The 19,491-nt window shown below is 44.2% G+C and overlaps 1 protein-coding gene across 1 annotated transcript in view; it reads left to right on the top strand.

Annotated features, from left to right (window-relative positions):
• LOC109917951 (FYN-binding protein 1) overlaps window positions 1–19,491 on the top strand; it is a 177,154-nt gene that overhangs the window by 120,821 nt on the left and 36,842 nt on the right. Inside the window, exons 4-6 of the mRNA XM_048594188.1 lie at window positions 2,259–2,385; window positions 9,469–9,628; window positions 13,106–13,238. Of these exons, the coding sequence (XP_048450145.1) occupies window positions 2,259–2,385; window positions 9,469–9,628; window positions 13,106–13,238 (420 nt within the window). The remainder of the gene's footprint in view (window positions 1–2,258; window positions 2,386–9,468; window positions 9,629–13,105; window positions 13,239–19,491) is intronic.

Raw genomic sequence — 19,491 nt, 5'->3', positions numbered from 1 at the left:
TCCTATGATGCTGCTTGGCCTGCTGTGTTCATCCAGCCCTGCACCTTCTTGTCTCAAATCTTTACACCAATGTGGTAGCTTAATGCATTTCTCTTGTAATGCTAACAAGGTGCATTTAGTTGAACTAGTTGCTGTGGTGAGATTTCAGTTTGTGGCAGTTGGACCAGGGGATCAGTATTATAAAGACCAAGCGCAACACCGTGTTAAAAAACCAGCCCACTGCCATCATTGACAAAAATCAGAGGGAGAGATACATGGTGAGGGGAGATAGGAGGGAGAGGGAGAAGTAGAATAGAAAGAAAGAGGGTAGAATAAGGTCCAAAAAGAGGGAAAGTCCAAGGGGAACATCAGGTTAGGAGAATATACCCCAATGGGTTGGAGACAGTAAGGATGCAGATGCTGGAAGCTGGAGTTATTAAATGTGGAGCTGAAAAAGCACAGCAGGTCAAACAGTATCCGAGAAGCAGGAACGTCAACGTTTCGGGTTGGAACCTTTCTTCAGGACTGGGGTGGGGGAAGGGAGCCCAGAAATAAATGGGGGCGCGGGCTGGGGAGGTGCGATGGAGATAGGCAGATGCAGGTGGGGGGTTATTGTGGTTGGTCAGTGGGAAGAGTAGAGCGGATAGGTGAGTAGGAAGATGGACAGGTTGGGGGTAGAGAGATTTGGAAGCTGATGCAGTCAATATTCAGCCAGTGTTATAGGTAGACAGGGTGGTGAAGAAGGCATTTAGTATGCTGGCCTTCATCGGTCAAGGCACTGAGTATAGGAGTTGGGGCGTTATGTTACAGTTGTATCAGTTGTTGGTGAGGCTGCACTTGGAGTATTGTGTACAGTTTTGGTCATCCTGTGATTGGAAAGACATAGTTAAAGTGGAAAGTGTACAAAGAAAACTTATGAGGATGTTGTCAGGACTAATAGGCCTAAGTTATAGGGAGAGGTTGGCCAGGATAGGACTTTATTCCTTGAAACGTAGGAGAATGAGGGTTGACTTTATTGAGGTGTATAAAGTCATGAGGGGCATAGATAGGATGAATGCATGTCGTCTTTTTCCCACGAATGGGGAACTGAAAACTAGAGGGCATAGGTTTAAGGTGAGAGGGGATAGATTTAGGAAGGATGTGAGGGGCAATTTCTTCACGCAGAGAGTGGTGCGTATATGGAATGGGCTGCCAAAAAAAATTGATTGAGGCAGGTACAATAGCAACATTTAAAAAAACATTTGGATAGGTAAATGGATGAGGCGGGTTTACAGTGATATGGAACAAATGCAGGCAATTGGAACTAGCTGAGTGGGCAGCATGGTCAGCATGGACTAGTTTGGGCTGAAGGGTCTGTTTCCATGCTGTATTATCTATGACTCTATCGATTCTAACAATCTGCCTGCCTCCTAGTTACTTTCACTGAGACCAGCATTGTATTTCTCACTATTTTACCTTTGGATAGAATGGTCTATCATAGAATGACAGGATTGTTTGGAATTTTATATGGCACAGGAACAGGCCATTCAGCTCCATCAGTGCCAGTGTTTCTGCCGTACTCCGGCCTCCTCCTATCTTTTCTCATCTGAATCTACCATCATATACCCTCTGTCCTCTTCTGCTTCATCTGCTTGTCTAGCCTCTCCTTAATTAAATCTAGCATTTACTTCAACCACTCCCTGTGGGACTGAGTCCCACATTCTCTGGGTAAAAGCGTTTCTTTTAAATTCACCATTGGATTTCTTTGATGGAACTGCTTGCATAGGCCTAACACTGAAGGACATTGTTATAAATACTCTTGTGTCTCATGATGGGGTAATATTTGATAAAAGTCAAAAGAACTGTGGATGCTGTAAATCAGGAATGAAAACAGAAGTTGCTGGAAAAACTCAGCAGGTCTGGCAGCATCCGTTGAGAAAAAAATCAGAGTTAACATTTTTGGTCTGGTGACCCTTCCTCAGAACTGTAATATTTAGTGTTGCAGTGTTCAGACCCCAAATCCGACACATACTGCGCCCCAGGCTTTAAACTCTCTCATCCTAAAGAGAGGTGGTCATCATCTCTCCTCGCCTGGACGACATTGCTTAGCCTGTGATAGTCTGGCTTTCAGTCAGGAACTTTCAAAAACATCAGTCACCAGGTCCCTGATCATCAGCCCATGGTCCAATTCCTGCCCCTGATTCGTTCCCGGATTGATTCTCTTGAACCCCTTGAATGACAGCTCATAGGATCTGTTACAAGATTCATTTCTACACCTTTTCCATTGTCTGTCCAAACAGATCGCTGAAGGAACTCAAGGAGCAAGAGAAGAAAAGGGAGAAGGAAGAGAAACGACGACAAGAGCAAGAGAGAAAAGAGCAGAAAGAGAAAGAGAAGAGAGAGCAGGAAATGAGAAAAAAGTTCAAGGCATGAACATCATTCCTTTTGAATGCTATCTGATGAACTCGTGTGTTAAAAGAGAACTCATACTCAGCAAATTTTTGGAAAAATTTCTGTATGACAGGATTAATCAACACTTGGAAATGCAGGGACAGATCAGAGATAGGCAGCACAGATTGTTAGAGGGAGGTCCTCTCTGACTAATTTAATCGAGTTGTTTTTAAAAAGGTGACCAAATATATTGATAAGGATAGTGCAGTTGACATAGTTTAAATGGACTTCAGTAAGGCCTTTGGCAATGTCTGACATGGAAGGCTGGTCCAATAGGTAAGAGCGAAAATTAGCTTACAAACTGGAGGCAAAGGGCATTGGTGGAGCGTTGTTTTTGTAATTGGAAGCCTGTGACTATCAGTGTACATCAGGGATCAGTGCTGGGACCCTTGCTGTTTGTTATTTACACTAATGACAAGTGGGTGATTGTAGAAGGCTTAGTTAGTAAGTTTGCAGCTGGCACAAAAATTGATGGTGTTATTAATAGTGAGGAAGATGGTCTCAGGCTACAGTCTGATATTGATCAGCTGGTAAATTGGGCAGAGCAACTGTAGATAGAATTTAATCCTGAAAAGTGCAAGGTGATACATTTTGGGAGGTCTAATAAGGGAACACAATGAATGGTAAGTCCCGAGGGAGTACAGAGAAACAAAGGGACTTAGGTGGAAAAGCACATACACCGTGGAAGGTATCAGCACAGGTAGACAGAGTGGTGAAGAAGGCATACAGGATGGTTGAATGCTGAGAAATATGGAATGCGCTGCCGGAGTGGGTGCTAGAGGCAGGTACTCTAACAACATTTAAGAAGCATCTGGATGAGCACTTAAAATACCAGGGTATAGTAGGCTATAGGCCAAGTGCAGGTAAATGGGATGAGTGTAGTTTGGCGTTTGTTGGTCAGCATAGACATGGAGGGCTGAAGGGCCTGTTTCTATGCTGTATGACTGTATGACTCAATGAGCTACCTCTTAATTCATGCTCCTCTCTGTACAGGCCATTGAACTGGTACTAGAACCATAGAGCTGCGCTCCATCACCTGCATGGGCATGTTTTTAACAGGGGTGAGGGCACCTAACATACAAGGACACTTCCTGACCCAGTCACTGTAATAGGGTGGGCACTGAAATTGGCAGCCTGTTCACCATTTTAGATAATGAATTAATGGGCAATTGAGATTGTTAACAAGTTTGACGAGATGTGGAGAGGCTAGTTCTCCATGTGGGAGAGTATGGGACCAGAGGGCATCATCTCAGAATAAGAAGCAGCCTATTTAAGACAGAGATGAGGAGGAATCTCTTCTCTCAGAGGGGAGTGAATCTGTGGAATTCTTTACCACTGACGGCATTCAAGGCTGGGCCATTAAGTATATTCAAGGCTGAGATACACAGATTTTTTAATCAGTAAGGGGCAATCAAGAGTTATGGGGAAAGGGCAGGAAAGTGGAGTTGATCAGCCATGACCTCATTGAATGGAAGATCAGACTCAATGGCCTGAATGGCCTACTCCTGCTCTTATATCTTATGGTCTTATAGTCAACTGACCTATATTTGACACTGTCCATGCTATAAAACAGTTGGCACAGACAGGCAAGTGGGAGTGAGGAAACATTTTTTTTATAAATGGGGGGCTACAGTGGGCAGGGGGTTCCCTTTGCACATTGACAGCACTTATTTTTTGATGTCACCTCCCCATTGAGCCTCCAAAATCTGCCACCTCTCCTAACTTGTTCCCCTCCCCAGGCTGCCCAAATGTCTCCCAACCCGAATATCGCTGATGATTGGCCTTTGTGTGGACCTTAGTGGCCATCTTGAAAGTGCCCATTACCGGGTTCTGGTGCAGCTGGGTTTGCCAGAACTGCTGGCCACTCCATTAGATCAGGAGCAGAAGGGGCAGCAGTCCTGCTCTCACCCCGTTCAGCCCAGCACAGTGTGATATTGCTGAGGGTCAGGCTTTCGTGGGTCATTCAGCCATGATTTGCAAGGGGCACAAAAGGACAGCTCATAGAATTCCACAGCACAGGAGGAGGCCTTTTGTGCATTGTGTGGAAATAACCTTATATTCAGGCGGTGGAGGCAATGGCCTAGTGGCATTAATATGAGACTACTAATCCAGAGACCAGTAAGTTTCTGGGAACCTGGGTATAAAACCCACCATGGCACATGGTAAAATTTGAATTCAATCAAAAGAAAAATCTGGAGTTGAATGATAACCATGAAACTGTCATTGTAAAAACCCATTTGATTCACTAATGCCCTTTAACGGAGGGAAATCTGGCATCTTCAGCTGTTCTGGCCTACATGTGACTCCAGATCCACAGCAATGTGCATGGACACTTACCCACTGAAATAACTGCACAGAGGCCAGGATCCTATCATTAAGTCACCCTTTATCTACTCGTGCATAGTACACTAGCTGTGACCAGCCAGCTTGGAGCCAGTCCCCTCAACAGAGCACATTCTGAATTCCCTGTTTATATAATCTTTTTCTTTTTCTCTTTTTTTCCCCTACACTACTGCCATATAGCAGTAGTGCTTATTTTCCCCAGTATCTGTTTTGCATATGCGTATGTGTGAGACACAGCAAAAACACCAGTTGTGTGGAAAACTTTATCGACATTCCACTACCAGGAAACCCAGCACCGTGGCCAAGGAGCCAGTGGCAAGCAGAGCCCTAGCAGGGGCAATGTTCACGTGAAAGAAAAAGTGAGGGTAGGGTAGGGATCAAATCCCTATGGAATTGGAAGGGGAGATAGAGCACCCCACACCCTGCAGTGGCCACCTCTCCCTGAAGGCATCGAGATTGTTGGTGGACACCGCCTGCTCCTTTTCCAGGGACAGCCAAGCCCAAATATAGCTGCGGAATTCCCTGTTTATATTGGTCAGCCAGGGCCTTCTGATTGGCCCAGGTTAATAACCCCAATCAAGGACCTCATAATTAATAAGGTCCATCTGGTTCCAATCACTGCAACTACTGTCTTGTTTCTAAATGTCCTGCTGCTAATTCTGAGAGTGTGCCTCTCAGTTTACTAACTTCTAGGAACTGGTAACAATAGTGATCTTTACATGAACATCTATAAAGGATTGGAATTTGCATTTCTTTGTTTAAAAAGTGATTCTGGGCAGAGCAGTGTCATTTATAGGAAGCACAGTTCTACTTCCTTATTGAATGCTATATTTAATGATGCCAGAGCAGTAATGAGGACTCGTTCAAGCAGTGTGATTAGTCAGCCAACTCAGCTCTGAGTGTACTACATTACTTGATGTTGGAAATGTATTTGTGTTTTTTTTTATAAATACTTCAGCAAAACGAGGGTTGATTGTGCACGCCCAGTGAATAATTGTGCTCAGAGCGTGAGTTTCAGAGATAAATGGAAGTGCCGAATATCTGAGCTGCATATCCCACCAGCTCTGTCAGAATCACTCCTCATAGTTTGAAACAAAGAAACTGAAACCTGTAAAAAGACTGAGGTCCATGTCCGATATAAGATAACAAGGTGTAGAGCTAGATGAACACAGCAGGCCAAGCAGCATCAGAGGAGCAGGAAGGTTGACGTTTCGGGCCTAGACCCTTCTTCAGGTCCATCTCCTTCTGTATTCCCTGCAAATGTTGCAATAGCAAAGGAGTTGTTGCCTCATCCTAGCAATCAATCCCAAACAGTTAGCTACAACATGAGGTAAGAGAAATACCTAGTATTCAGGAACTCATAGCCAAATTCCTCTGTACTTTCCAAGCTATCTTTACAACCCATCATGGCTCATAGATGATAGCCCAGAATGATTTGCTGAAAGAAATATGTTTGTATGAAGCAATACTATACCTAGGGAGACTGTTTCATGGATTGGCCACTTGCTAGTTGAAAACAGCAATCACTGCATTCCTCAATCAGCCCTTTCACATTATGTAACTCACCTCCCGACTTCCCAAATCCTGTCCACCATCCACAAGGCACAAGTCAGGAGTGTGATGGAATACTCCCCACTTGCCTGGATGGGTGCAGCCCCAACAACACTCAAGAAGCTTGACACCATCCAGGACAAAGCAGCCGCTTCATTGGCATCACATCCACAAGCATCCACTCCCTCCACCACCGACGCTCAGTAGCAGCAGTGTGTACTATCTACAAGGTGCACTGCAGAAATTCACCAAAGATCCTCAGACAGCACCTTCCAAACCCACGACCACTTCCATCTAGAAGGACAAGGGCAGCAGGACCTCCAACCCACCCCCACCCCCACCAAGCCACTCAACATCCTGACTTGAAAATATATTGCCATTCCTTCAGTAGGATGTAGGCATCATCGGCTTGACCAACGTTTATTTTCCATCCCTAACTGCCTAGAGATCAGTTACCATTCAGCCATCTTGCTGTGGGTCTACAGACACACTTAGGCCAGACCAGGTGAGGATGGCAGATTTCCTTCCCTAACAGTTATTAGTCAACCAGACTTTTTTTAAAATAACACATGACAGTGGTCACACGATCATACAGTCATAGAGGCGTACAGTCATACAGCACAAAAACAGGCCCTTTGGCCCAACTCATCAATGCCGATCAGGTTTCCTAAACTGAACTAATCCTATTTGTCTGCATTTGGCCCATGTGCCTCTAAACCTTTCCTATTCATGTACCTGTCCAAACGTGTTTTAAATATTGTAATGGTACTTGCCTCTACCACTTCCTCTGGCAGGTCATTTCCATAAATGCCCCATTCTTTGTGTGATAAAGTTGCCCCTCAGGTCCCTTTTAAATCTTTTCCCTCTCACCTTAAACTTATGCCCTCTAGTTTTGGACTCCCCTACCCTGGGTAACAGACCTTGGCTATTCATCTTATGTATGCCACTCATGTATGGTCATCCCTCAGCCTCAGCTGCTCCAAGGAAAAATATCCCAGCCTGTCCAGTTCTCCTTATAATTCAAATCTTCCAGTCTTGGTGACAGGGCATAGTAGGAACTGCAGATGCTGGAGTCAGAGATAACACAATGTGGGGCTGGAGGAATACAGCAGGTCAGGCAGCATCAGACGAGCAGGAAAGTTGACGTTTCGGGTTTACGCCTTTCATCAGGACTGGTCTTGGTAACATCCTTGTAGATCTTTGTTGCACCCTTTCTAGTTTAATCATATCCTTCCTATAGCAGGACAACCAGAATCGTATGCAGTACTCCAAACGTAGCCTAACCAATGTCTTAGACAGCTGTAACATGATGTCCCAAATTCTATACTCAATGCTCTGACCAACGAAGGCATGCATGCCAAACGTCTCTTTTTTATTCATTCACGGGATGAGGGCATCGCTGGCTTGGCAGCATTTATTGCCCATCCCTAATTACCCAGAGGGCAGTTAAGAGTCAACTACATTGCTGTGGGTCTAGAGTCACATGTAGGCCAAACCAGGTAAGGATGGCATTCTCCTTCCCTAAAGGGCATTAGTGAAACAGGTGGGTTTTTCCAACAATTGACAATGGGTTCATGGTCATCATTAGATTCTTAATTCCAGAATTATATTTCATTAAATTCAAATTCCACCATCTGCTGTGGCAGGATTTGAACCCAGGTCCCCAGAACATTATCTGAATCTCTGGATTAACAGTTCAGCGATAATACCACAAGGCCATCGCCTCCCCTTCACCAACCTGTCTACCTGTGATGCCACTTTCAAGGAACTATACACCTGCAGCCCTAGGTCAACACACTTCCCAAGGTCCTGCCATTAACTGTGTAACTCCTGCCCTGGAGATAGTAGGAACTGCAGATGCTGGAGAATCTGAGATAACAAGGTGTAGAGCTGGATGAAGGGTCTAGGCCCAAAATGTCAGCCTTCCTGCTCCTCTGATGCTGCTTGGCCTGCTGTGTTCATCCAGCTCTACACCTTGTTAACTCCTGCCCTGGTTTCTCTTATCAAAATGCAACACCTCGCATTTACCTGAATTAAACCTCATTTGCCATTCCTGGCCCACTGGCCCAGCTGATCAAGATCCTGTTGTACTCTTAGATAGCTTTCTTCACCATCCACTATACCATCAATTTTGGTGTCATCCTCAAACTTCCACCCATACCTCCTATTTTCTCACCCAAATCATTTATATAAATAGCCAATAGCAGTGGACCCAGCACCGATCCTTGTGACACACCACTGTTCACAGGCCCCAAGTCTTTACAACAACCCTCTACCACCACCTTCTGTCTCCTACTATTTTGTATCCAATCGGCTAGCTCTCTCTGGATCCCATGTGATCTAAACTTACTAAACAGTCTACCATGCAGAACTTCCTCGAAGGCCTTGCTAAAGTCCATGTAGGCAGCATCCACCGCTCTGTCTTCATCTATTTTCTTGGTCACCCCTTCAAAAAACTCAATCTAATTTGTGAGTCACGATTTGCCACACACAGACCCATACAGACTGTCTGTAATCAGCTGTTGCCTTTCCAAATGCATGTAGATCCTGTCTGTCAGAATCCCCTCCAACAACTTACCCTCCACTGTTGTCTGACTCACCGGTCCCTAGTTCCAGTTTTTTATTGAACTCAAATTGTACCCTCTACCATGGTGGGATTCAAACCCATGACCCCTCGAGCATTACCTACACCTCTAGGTTAACAGCCCATTGACAATACCACTAGGCATTGCCGCCCAGATTCTGGGGCTCCTTCCCTAACAGCACTGTGGATGTCCCTATACCCCATGAGCTACAGCAGTTCAAGAGGCAGTTTAACGTACCTTCTCAAGGGGCAGTTAAGGACGGGCAATAGATGCTGGCCAGCCAGCGATGCCCAAATCTCATGAACGGATAACAACAAATCCAATAATGAAAGGTGAATATAGACCTGAAGTTTATTTCATTGTTCATCATTGGGTCTCTGTGGACAGCCTGTGAATGCTGTTATTCTGTTGTGGATGGTGACCGTGGGAAGGTTGGTTTAGACTGGACAATTTTCACCATTGTGTGTGATGTACCCGAAAACTCCATCTCAGTTATTTCCTTCATCTACACATCTTCCACTTGCCAGGTGAGAATGTGCTAGTGGCTGGATGCCTAAAGGAACTCTTTTCTCCTGTTTAGCTCTCCGGGCCAATTGAGGTCATCCAGACCGTGAAGGTGACAATGGATTACAAAGGTGGAAAGAATGAACTGTCGTGTAAACAGGGCGAGTGCTTGGAGGTCATCCGCATCACCAACAATCCTGAAGGCAAATGGCTGGCCAGGACATTAGATGGTTCCTGTAAGTACAGTGATACTGAAACAACTTTCATTTAGATAGCAAAACTCAGAGGAGCAAAATCACATAGAAATTGACACTGAGCAGCAGGGAAATTTGGTCAAAGTGAGAAGTTTCAAGGAGCACTGTAAAGGAGGGAAGTGAGGATAGAGAGATGGACAAACATGGGGAGAGAATCCTACTGTGATGCTTCACCAACTGAAAATACAGTCACCAACGGTAGATCAATTAAAAGGATAGATACTCAAGAGGCTGGAATTAGAGGCACAGAGATAGTATGAAGGGTTATGGTGTTGGAGGAGATTACATAGATAGTTAAGGAGGGTCAAGCTCCACAAGGGGATTCAAAATCAAGGACAAGAATTTTAAAGTCAGAAGTCACTTGACACCAGGTTATAGTCCAACAGGTTTATCTGAAATCACAAGCTTTTGGAGAGCTGCTCCTTCACCTGATGAAAGCTTGTGATTTCAAATAAACCTGTTGGTCTATAACCTGGTGTCGTGTGATTTCTGACCTTGTACACCCCAGTCCAACACCCACACGTCCACATCAAGAATTTTAAAGTCAAGGTTCTGCTTGAGCTGGAGTCAGCGTAAGTCAGTGAGTCAAGCAGAGGGTGATGAATGAACTGGAATTTGGTGGGGGTAAAGACATAGACAGCTAAACGTTTTGGACAAGCTATATCTTTCTGAGGATATAAGGTGGGAGGCTAACCAGAAAGATAGTTGAAAATCTGAGCCCGGAATTTTAATAATAACTAATGCATCAGACTATTTACATACTACTGAAATAATAATTGTAAAATTCCTCTGGAATTTATTGAAACCAAGGTGTGGACACATGGGATTTCAGTTCAACACATGAGCATCCATTGGTGGGGCTGCTGGAAATCATCAACGCAGTGGACTGTCAGCGCCCCCAGCTGTCAGCTATGAGTACTACAAATGTTCGTCAAATCAATAAGAAAGAACCTGTATTTGTCATCTGGATATCTGAAACCAAAGCAGTTCATTGTCAATGAAATATTTTAGAAGTTGATTCACTATTTTAATGTAGATCTTTTCTAGATATTAAATATTAAAGATCTAAATGAGTGTGTAGGAAAATAACATTGAGATAGGGGGTTAGCAATGATCCAGTTGGATGTTAGAGCAGGTTGAGGGGCCGACACAAGCTCCTATTTCCTGAGACCCCACACAATACAGCAACCAATGTGCACACAGGAAACTCCTAGGAACAGCAATACGATAATGTCTAGATCAGGTATACTTGGGGGATTCTCTTCCTGAATGCAAACTCCACACCCAATCCCCACAGCATTTGCTTTTCTCCATGATGAACCCCAATGAAGTCAGTAATAGAGAGGGCTCAATCTCTGTTTGTGTCAGGCTCTCAGGACATGTATTCTGTCCCGGGATGGGGTAAGTGCGATAATGAAAGGTTTTCCCATGAAGCTGTGACCCCTAGCCACAAGAGCTCTTCTGCTAATTATGTTTCCTCTGGGTTCCTGGGGATCATGTTGGTGAAGAGCTACCTATTTTGGTGATGGACGTCAAGCCTTCTCATTGCCCTCACGACCACTTAGTTTCTTCAAATAAGGAGATGCCAGTCTAATCAATCCCTGGTCTCCCGGCAATGACAATTTCTAGAGTTGGAAATCATGAAAAATCTGCTTTTCAGGGAAAAAAGCAGCTGGAACATGCAGTGCACATCAGATCATCCAATATTTGTGCCATTAACTCTTGCTTCTAGGTCCGATGGGATATATATTTGATTCCCACTTGAGCGCATGGATCTAGGCGGATATTCTAGTCAATCCTGAGGTAGTGTCAGATGTCCAGGCCTAGAATGTTAGCTTGGAGCACTGTCACCCCCTGAACTGGAACTATAAGCACATTTGTATGTTTACAAATACTGCCATTAACATGATAAAATGTCCCTGTGCCCTTCACAGTATGACTCTTCTTTGGAGACAAAGGAGAGTTACACTGGACTTGAAGCATTAACTCTGCCTCTCTCTACACTTCCTGCCAGACCTGCTGAGTTTCTCCCGCATTCTCTGTATTTATTTCAGAGCTCCAGCATGTATAGGATGTTGATTTCTCTTCTAAGGAAATGTTGGGATGGACAATCAAAAGGTTTTAAGGAGCAACATAAAGAGATGAGACCTTTGATTTTTTTCAAATATTAAAGGGATCAAAGGGTATGAGGACAAAGCAGAAACAGGGTATTGTGTTGGATGATCAGCCAGGATCGTATGGAATGGTAGAGAAGGCTCAAAGGTCCAAATAGCCTACTCCTGGTCCGAGTTTCTATATTTCTATGACCTTGCAGAGAATTGAAAATGTGCAGGAGAATTTTAAAATCAAGATGTTGTTAAGCTGGGAGTCAATGTAAATCATTGAGATACGATGGATGAGCATGACATGGTACATGATCAGATATGGGGGGGGTTCAGAGTTTTTGGTGACCTGAGGCTCATGGTGGAGGGTCGAATTTGGGACATCAGACAGGAGTGTCTTGGGTTATTCAAGTCTACAGGTAACGAAGGCAGAAATGAGAGGTTTAACAACAGGTGTACAATGTTTTTATGGAGGGAGAAATCAGTGATTTTGGTGAAGGCGCAAATATGTAAAGATAGAGGGAGAGAAGGTTTGAGGAGGAGGGTGATGACACTAGATTTGAGGAGAATACAATCAGACAGAAAACCATTCACAATATTAGTTAATAAGGGAGCCAGGGTATCATCCAGGCTAACACTTGAGTGCAATATCAAGGAAGTGCCTCACAGTCAGATAAGTCATCTTTCAGATGAGAAATTAAACTAAAACAGAATACCAAAATTCTGTATGCTCTTTTAGATAAATTCTGAGACAATATTTTGAAAATGGACAGGACAACCAATGCAGATTATCTGGGTATTATCACATTGCTGTTTGAGAGATCTTGCTATGGATACAGTGACTGACAGTTGAATGCCAAGCTTAGTTTAAATTTATACCAGACAGGTTAACTCTGATTGATCAAGGCAAGTTGAAACTGGTGCAGGATGTGTATATGTTCTTTCAGTCTGCAACAAACAGGGGCCTGTGTATTACATGTGTGTAACTTCTAGTATACACTAGTATGCCACACTGCGTACCTGCTCTATTTCAACTTTACAGAGTGTGCAATGACCATTCTCTAGTTCATTCCCCAGGATAATGTTTTGACCAGTCATGCTGGTTTAAATTTAAACAAAGCTTAATTTGCAATTAATCAGTCATCACCAAACTAGTGTGTTCTCTGTTGCAATGCATAATTAGACTATCAAATAGGAATATCCCTACACTATTTAAGTGTCTTCTCTATGGCATCTGGAACTCATCATCATTGGGTAAGGAAATCTCTGCTGCACTGTCCTGATTAATTGCTGCTGGAATACACTGGGTCTTTGTAATTCTTGTGCATCAGTTGTTTATTTGTCTCCTCTTTTACAGATGGGTACATTAAAGTAACGTGTGTGGATATCAACTATGATGAGATAAGGAAGAAAACAGCTAACATGCCCGTCATGAAGCAACCAATCCAAGACCAGGAACTCTATGACGATGTTGCACCAAATGATGACATGTAAGAAACAAAAATCCCTCCAAGCAGGGGTTAGATTTTCAACATTTGTGCATTCCAGTTTGTAGAAAAATAGAAACACCCATTCTGAAGAAGGGTCATGACTCAAAACATTAGCACTGCTTTTTCTTAACTCTGCTTTCTGTCTGCAGATGCTGCCGGACTTGCTGAGTTTCTCTAGCAATTTCTGTTTTTTGTTGTGGTCTGACTGGTGCCTTGTATGGTTTGATCAAGACCTCCCAACGTTTATATTTCAATCTTTTTGAAGTAAAGACCAACATTTCATTTGCCTCCCCTATTACCTGATGAAATTGGATTCTAGTTTTTTTTGCAACTCATGCACAAGGGCTCCTAAATCTCTCTGAGCTCTAGCTTTCTGCAGGCTTTCACCATTTAATGATATTCATTTTCTCTATTTTTCCTGTCAAAAGACATAACCTCCAATTTTCTACATTACATTCCATCTGCCAAGTCTTTGCCTACACATGATGGTGAGGTGCTGGCCTAGTGGTATTATCGCTGGACTGTTAATCCAGAGACTCAGATAATGTTCTGGGGATCTGTGTTCAAATCCTGCCCATGGCAGATGGTGAAATTTGAAGTCAGTAAAAATATCTGGAATTAAGAATCTAATGATGACCGTGAATCCATTGTTGATTGTCAGGAAAAACCCATCTGGTTCATTAATGCCCTTTAGGGAAGGAAACTGCTATCCTTACCTGGTCTGGCCTACATGTGACTTCAGACCCACAGTAATGTGGTTGACTCTGGGCAATTAGGGATGGGCAATAAATGCTGCCCAGCCAGTGACACCTTTATCCTGTAAAGGAGCAAAGAACTTAACCTGGTTGTAGACTCTGTGTATCCTGCGGGCTCACATGTTTTTGTACATCTGGACCCAGCTGCCTTTGAGCTGAATTAGTTGGGTGATATGGTTGGATATACAGCAGGAAGGTGCTACAATTTACATTGTACGGCACGGAAACAAACTCTTCAGCCCAACTCGTCCATGTCGACCAGGTATCCTAAATTAATCTAAATTGTCAGCATTTGGCCCATATCCCTCTAAACCCTTCCTATTCATATACCCATCCAGATGCCTTTTAAATGTTGTAATTGTACCAGCATCTATGACCTCTTCTGGCAGCTCATTCCATACACGCAACACCCTCTGCATGAAAAAGATCGCCCCTTAGGTCCCTGTTAAATCTTTCCCCTTTCACCTTAAACTTATGCCATCTAGTTTTGGACTCCCCCACCCCGGGGAAAAGACCTTGCCTATTCACCCTATCCATGCCCCTCATGATTTTATAAACTTCTATAAGGTCACCCCTCAAACTCTGATGCTCCACGAAAATAATCCCAGTGTATTCAGCCTCTCCCTATAGCTCAAACCCTCCAATCCTGGCAATATCCTTGTAAATCTTTTCTGACCCCTGGGAGCAGGAGCAGACCCCTCAAGCCTGCTCTGCCATTCATGGGACATGGGTTTCACTTTAAAAGATAACATTTGTTGCCCATCCTTTATTGAACCTTGAACTAAGTGACCAAGTTGGTCATTTTGCTATGGGTCTGGAGTCACTTGTAGGCCGGACCAGGTGAGGATAGCTAATTTCCTTCCCTTAAAGGATATCAGTGAACCATGCAGGTTTATGACAACCAATGACAGTTTCACGCATTACTGAGATTAGTTTTCAATTCTACATTTATTAATTGAATTTAAATTCCACCAGTTGCTGTGGGATCTGAAATTTAACAAAGTAGAGAAATTCAACAGATCTGGCAGTATCTGTGGAGAGAGAAACAGTCTTAATATTTTTGGGTCCAGTGACTGGAAAGGGGTTGGAAAATGGTGGATAGAAAATGGCTGCAAAAGGAGAGGAAGAGCGAACTGGACAGATTGTGAGGACATCCACAGCCAGACAAGGGGAGTGATGTGGAGGGATAGAGACGTGAAATAAGAATAAATGCTAACTATATAAAGGCGAAAATGAGTCACTCTGCAAAAAGTAAAATCAACAAGACACAGCTGGTGGGTTGGTAGGGGGTGAGGTGGAAGGATTTTGTATTCGAGATGGGGGATGGCGGTTATGTTCTGAAGTCGTGGGATTCAATATTGCATCTAAGAGACTGTAAAATGTCTGAGCGGAAAATGAGGTGTTGTTCCTCAAGGAGATATTATGCTTCTTTAGAATATTGCAGCTAGCCCGGGACAGGAATGCTCACAAGACTGTGAGGGCTGGTTTATTGAAATAGCAACTAACTGGGAGGGGTGGTGGGATCATTCTTACAGACAGAGTGGAGATCTGTCCACAGAGTGGTCTCGCAGCTTGTGCTGGGTCTCCCCAGTGGAAAGGAGGCTGCATTGTGAGCGGTGAATGCAGGCCCCTTGACTGAAAGAAGTCCAAGTCTAACACTGCTTCACCCAGAAGGTGTAACTCGGAGCTTGGACAGTGAGGAGGGAGGAGGTGAATGGGCAAGGGTTAGACCCTCTACAGTTACATGGGAAAGTGCCATGGGGGAGTGAGGAAGTGTTAGGAGTGATGGAGGAGTGAACCAGAGTATCCTGCAGGGAATAGCCCTTGCAGAATGCCGACAGCGGAGGGGAGGGGAATGTGTTTGGTGGTGGCATCCTGCTGGAGGTGGTGGAAATGGTGGAGGATAATCCTTTAAATGCAGAGCCTAGTGAGGTGGATAATAAGGACAAGGGGAAGTTATCATTGTTCTTAGAGGGAGAGGAAGGGGTGAGGGCAGAGGTGCGTGAGATGGGCTGGACATGGCTGAGGGCCCTGTTTCATCAGTTGAGGAAAAAGGAGTTCATGTCAAACGCAGCCCATGGAAGGTGGCATCATTAGAACAAAGATAATGGAGATGGAGGAGTCTGGAGAATGAACAGAGTCTTTACAGGAAGCAGGCTGTGAGGAAGTGTATTTGAGGTAACTGTGGGCGTTGGTGGCATTGTAATAGATATCAGTGAACAACCAATTCTCAGAAATCGAAACAGTGAAGTCAAGAAAGGAAGGGAACAAAACAGATGGACCAGGTGAAGGCAAGGGAAGAGTGGAAATTGGAAACAAAACCGATGAATTGAACCAATTTCGAATGTGAGCAGGAAGGAGCATTAAAGATTTTAAGGATATTCCAGAGAGTGTGTTATGGGTGGGGCCAGAGCAGAACTAGAACAAGGTATGTTCCATATACCCCACAAAGAGACAGGGATAACTGGGGACCCTGCAAGTAGCCATGGCCATCCTTTTGATCTGAAGAAAATGGGAGGAGTTAAAGGAGAATATGTTCAAAGTGAGGACAAGCTCGGTCAGGCAGAGGAGGGTGGTGGTTGATGGGGACGGTTCAGGCCTCTTAACAAGGAAGAAACAGAGAACCCACAGACCATCCTGAAGGGGAATGAAAGGGATGTTTATGACCCTGGATCATTAGTCTGCTCTGGATTGCTACTCCACTGGCATTGCCACTATACTCATATTACCTCTGGCTGGCAGGCCAGTTACTATTCCCAACAATAACTAAGAGCACTCAGGGATTCCCCAAACTTGCCTCTGCCAATATGTCAAGGCACTGTGGCATAGTGGTTAGCGCTGCTGCCTCACAGTGCCAGGGACCTGGGTTCGATTCCACCCTTGGGCAACTGTCTGTGTGGAGTTTGCACATTCTCCATGTGTCTGTGTGGGTTTCCTCCGGGTGCTCCGGTTCCCTCCCATGGGCCAAAGCTGTGCAGGCTAGGTGTATTGGCCATGCTAAATTGCCTGTAGTGTTCAGGAATGTGGGTTATAGTGGGGTGGGTCTGGGTGGGATGCTCCGAGGGTCAGTGTGGACTTGTTGGGCCAAAGGGCCTGTTCCCACACTGTACTAATTCTACGATTTAGAGACTACAGGGAGAGGCATTAACCCATCACCCAGCTCTTCAGTGTAAAAGTCAAGGCTCAAGCCTTTAGTACAATCTTCAGCATGAAGTGCTGAGTGGATGATCTATCTCGGCCTCCTCCAGTGGTCCCCAGCATTACAGGTATCAGACTCCAGCCAATTCGATTCACTCCACATCGCACCAAGAAATGTTCGGAAACACTGGATACTGCAAAGGCTACCAGCCCTGACAACATTCCAGCAATAGTACTGAAGACTTGTGCCGCTCCCCGAGCCAAGCTGTTCCAGTACAGTTATAATACTGGTATCTACCCGACAATGTGAAAAATTGCCCAGGTATTTCCTGTACACAAAAAGCAGGACAAATCCAACCCGGCCAATTACCGCCCCATCAATCTCCTCTCGATCATCAGTAAAGTGATGGAAGGTGTCAGTAACAGTGCTATCAAGCAGAACCTGCTCAGCAATAACCTGCTCAGTGATGCCCAGTTTGGGTTCCGCCAGGGCCACTCAGCTCCTGACCTCATTCCAGCCTTGGTTCAAGCATGGACAAAAGAGCTGAATTCCAAAGGTGAGGTGAGAGAGACGGCGCTTAACATCAATGCTGCGTTCGACCAAGTGTGGTATCAAGGAGACCCAGCAAAACTGGAATCAATGGGTATTGGGGGCAATGGCAATTAGGGGGCAATGGTTGGAGTCATACCTGGCACATAGGAAGATGGTCGTGGTTGTTGGAAGTCAATCATCTCCGCTCCAGGACATCTCTGTAGGAGTTCCTCAGGGTAGTGTCCTAGGCTCAACCATCTTCAGCTGCTTCATCAATGACCTTCCATCCATCATAAAGTCAGAAGTGGGGACGTTTGCCAATGATTGCACAGTGTTCAGCACCATTCACAATTCTTGGGATACTGAAGCAGTTCAAAGGAGATCTGCTAGAATGATACCAGAAATAAGGAATTCTAGATACAAGGAAGGATTAAAGAGATTGGGCTTCTTAGAGCAGAGAAGATTAAGAGTTGACCTTATTGAGGTAATCAAATTATGAACAATTTTGACAGGGTAAAGAAGGATATTCTGTTTTCATTAGTTCATATGTCAGTAACTAGGGGATCACAATTTCAAGATTGTCAGCAAGAGGGCTAGGAGTTGGATGAGGAAAAACTTCTTTACTCAGTTGTTAAGATTTAGTTGTTAAGTTGATATGATTTCAAAAGAGAGCTGGATATATATTAGAAAGTGATAAATTTAGGGGGCTGCGGAATTAGGACTGGAGAATTGGACAAGCTGGGTAGCTCATTCAGGAGCTGGTACAAAAACAAAGGGTAGAATGGCCTCTGTCTGTACTGTAAAATTCTATGATTCTATGTCCAAATCTAGCATGACCTGGAGAACATTCAGGCTTGGACTGACAAGAAGCAAGTAATGTTCATACCACAGAAACACCACATAGTTACTGTCTTCAACATGAATGAATGTAGCCATCTCCCCTTGATATTCAATGGCATTACCACTGCTCAATTCCCCACTTGTCAACATCATAGTAGTTACCACTGACCAGAAACTAAACTGATCTAGCCATCTAGCGAGTAACTCACCTCCTGACTCCCCAAAGCCTGTCCACCATCTACAAGGCACAAGTCAGGAGTGTGATGGAATGAAGGGCTTTTCATGTGAGGAATGGTTGTAGACTCTGGGTCTATACTCAATGGATTTTGAAAGATGAGGGGAGATATAATTGAAAATTGCAAAATACTGAGAGGCCTGGATACGGTGGATGTGAAGAAGATGTTTTAACGAGTAGGCGAGACTAAGACCCAAGGGTACAGCCTCAGGGTGAAGGGATGAGCCTTTAGAACTGAGATGAGGAGGAATTTCTTCAGCCAGAGGGTGGTGAATCTGTGGAACTCATTGACCTGTGAAGGTCAAGTCATTCAGTGCAGTTAAGACAGATATATTCTTGATTAATGAGGAGATCAAAGGTTGCAGGGAGAAGGCAGGAGAATGGGGTTGAGAAACATATCAACGATGATCGAAAAGGGAGCAGACTCGATGGGCTGAATGGCCTAATTCTGCTCCTTTATATTATGATGTTATGAATCTTAACCACCCTCAAAATGGCCTTTGCAAGCCATTCAGTTCAAGAGGAAATTAGAAATGGGTAATTAAAAAATGGCCCAACCAGCAATGGCCATATCCCATGAACAAAAATATATTTTTTTAAATCCTTGGAGAGGTTCAAACAAATAGATTAAATTATTTAAGGCCAAGCTCCCATCTTCTTCTTTGCCCCATGATTGTTTCTCAAGTGGTGCCCCTCAGGTTTCTATATCCAATTACTTTTCTCTCTAATGGACAGAGATGCCTATGATCCCTT

Source organism: Rhincodon typus, chromosome 3 (assembly GCF_021869965.1).
Source record: "Rhincodon typus isolate 14 chromosome 3, sRhiTyp1.1, whole genome shotgun sequence".
In the NCBI taxonomy this organism is placed as follows: Eukaryota; Metazoa; Chordata; class Chondrichthyes; order Orectolobiformes; family Rhincodontidae; genus Rhincodon; species Rhincodon typus.
This window is presented reverse-complemented; position numbering and strand designations above follow the sequence as displayed.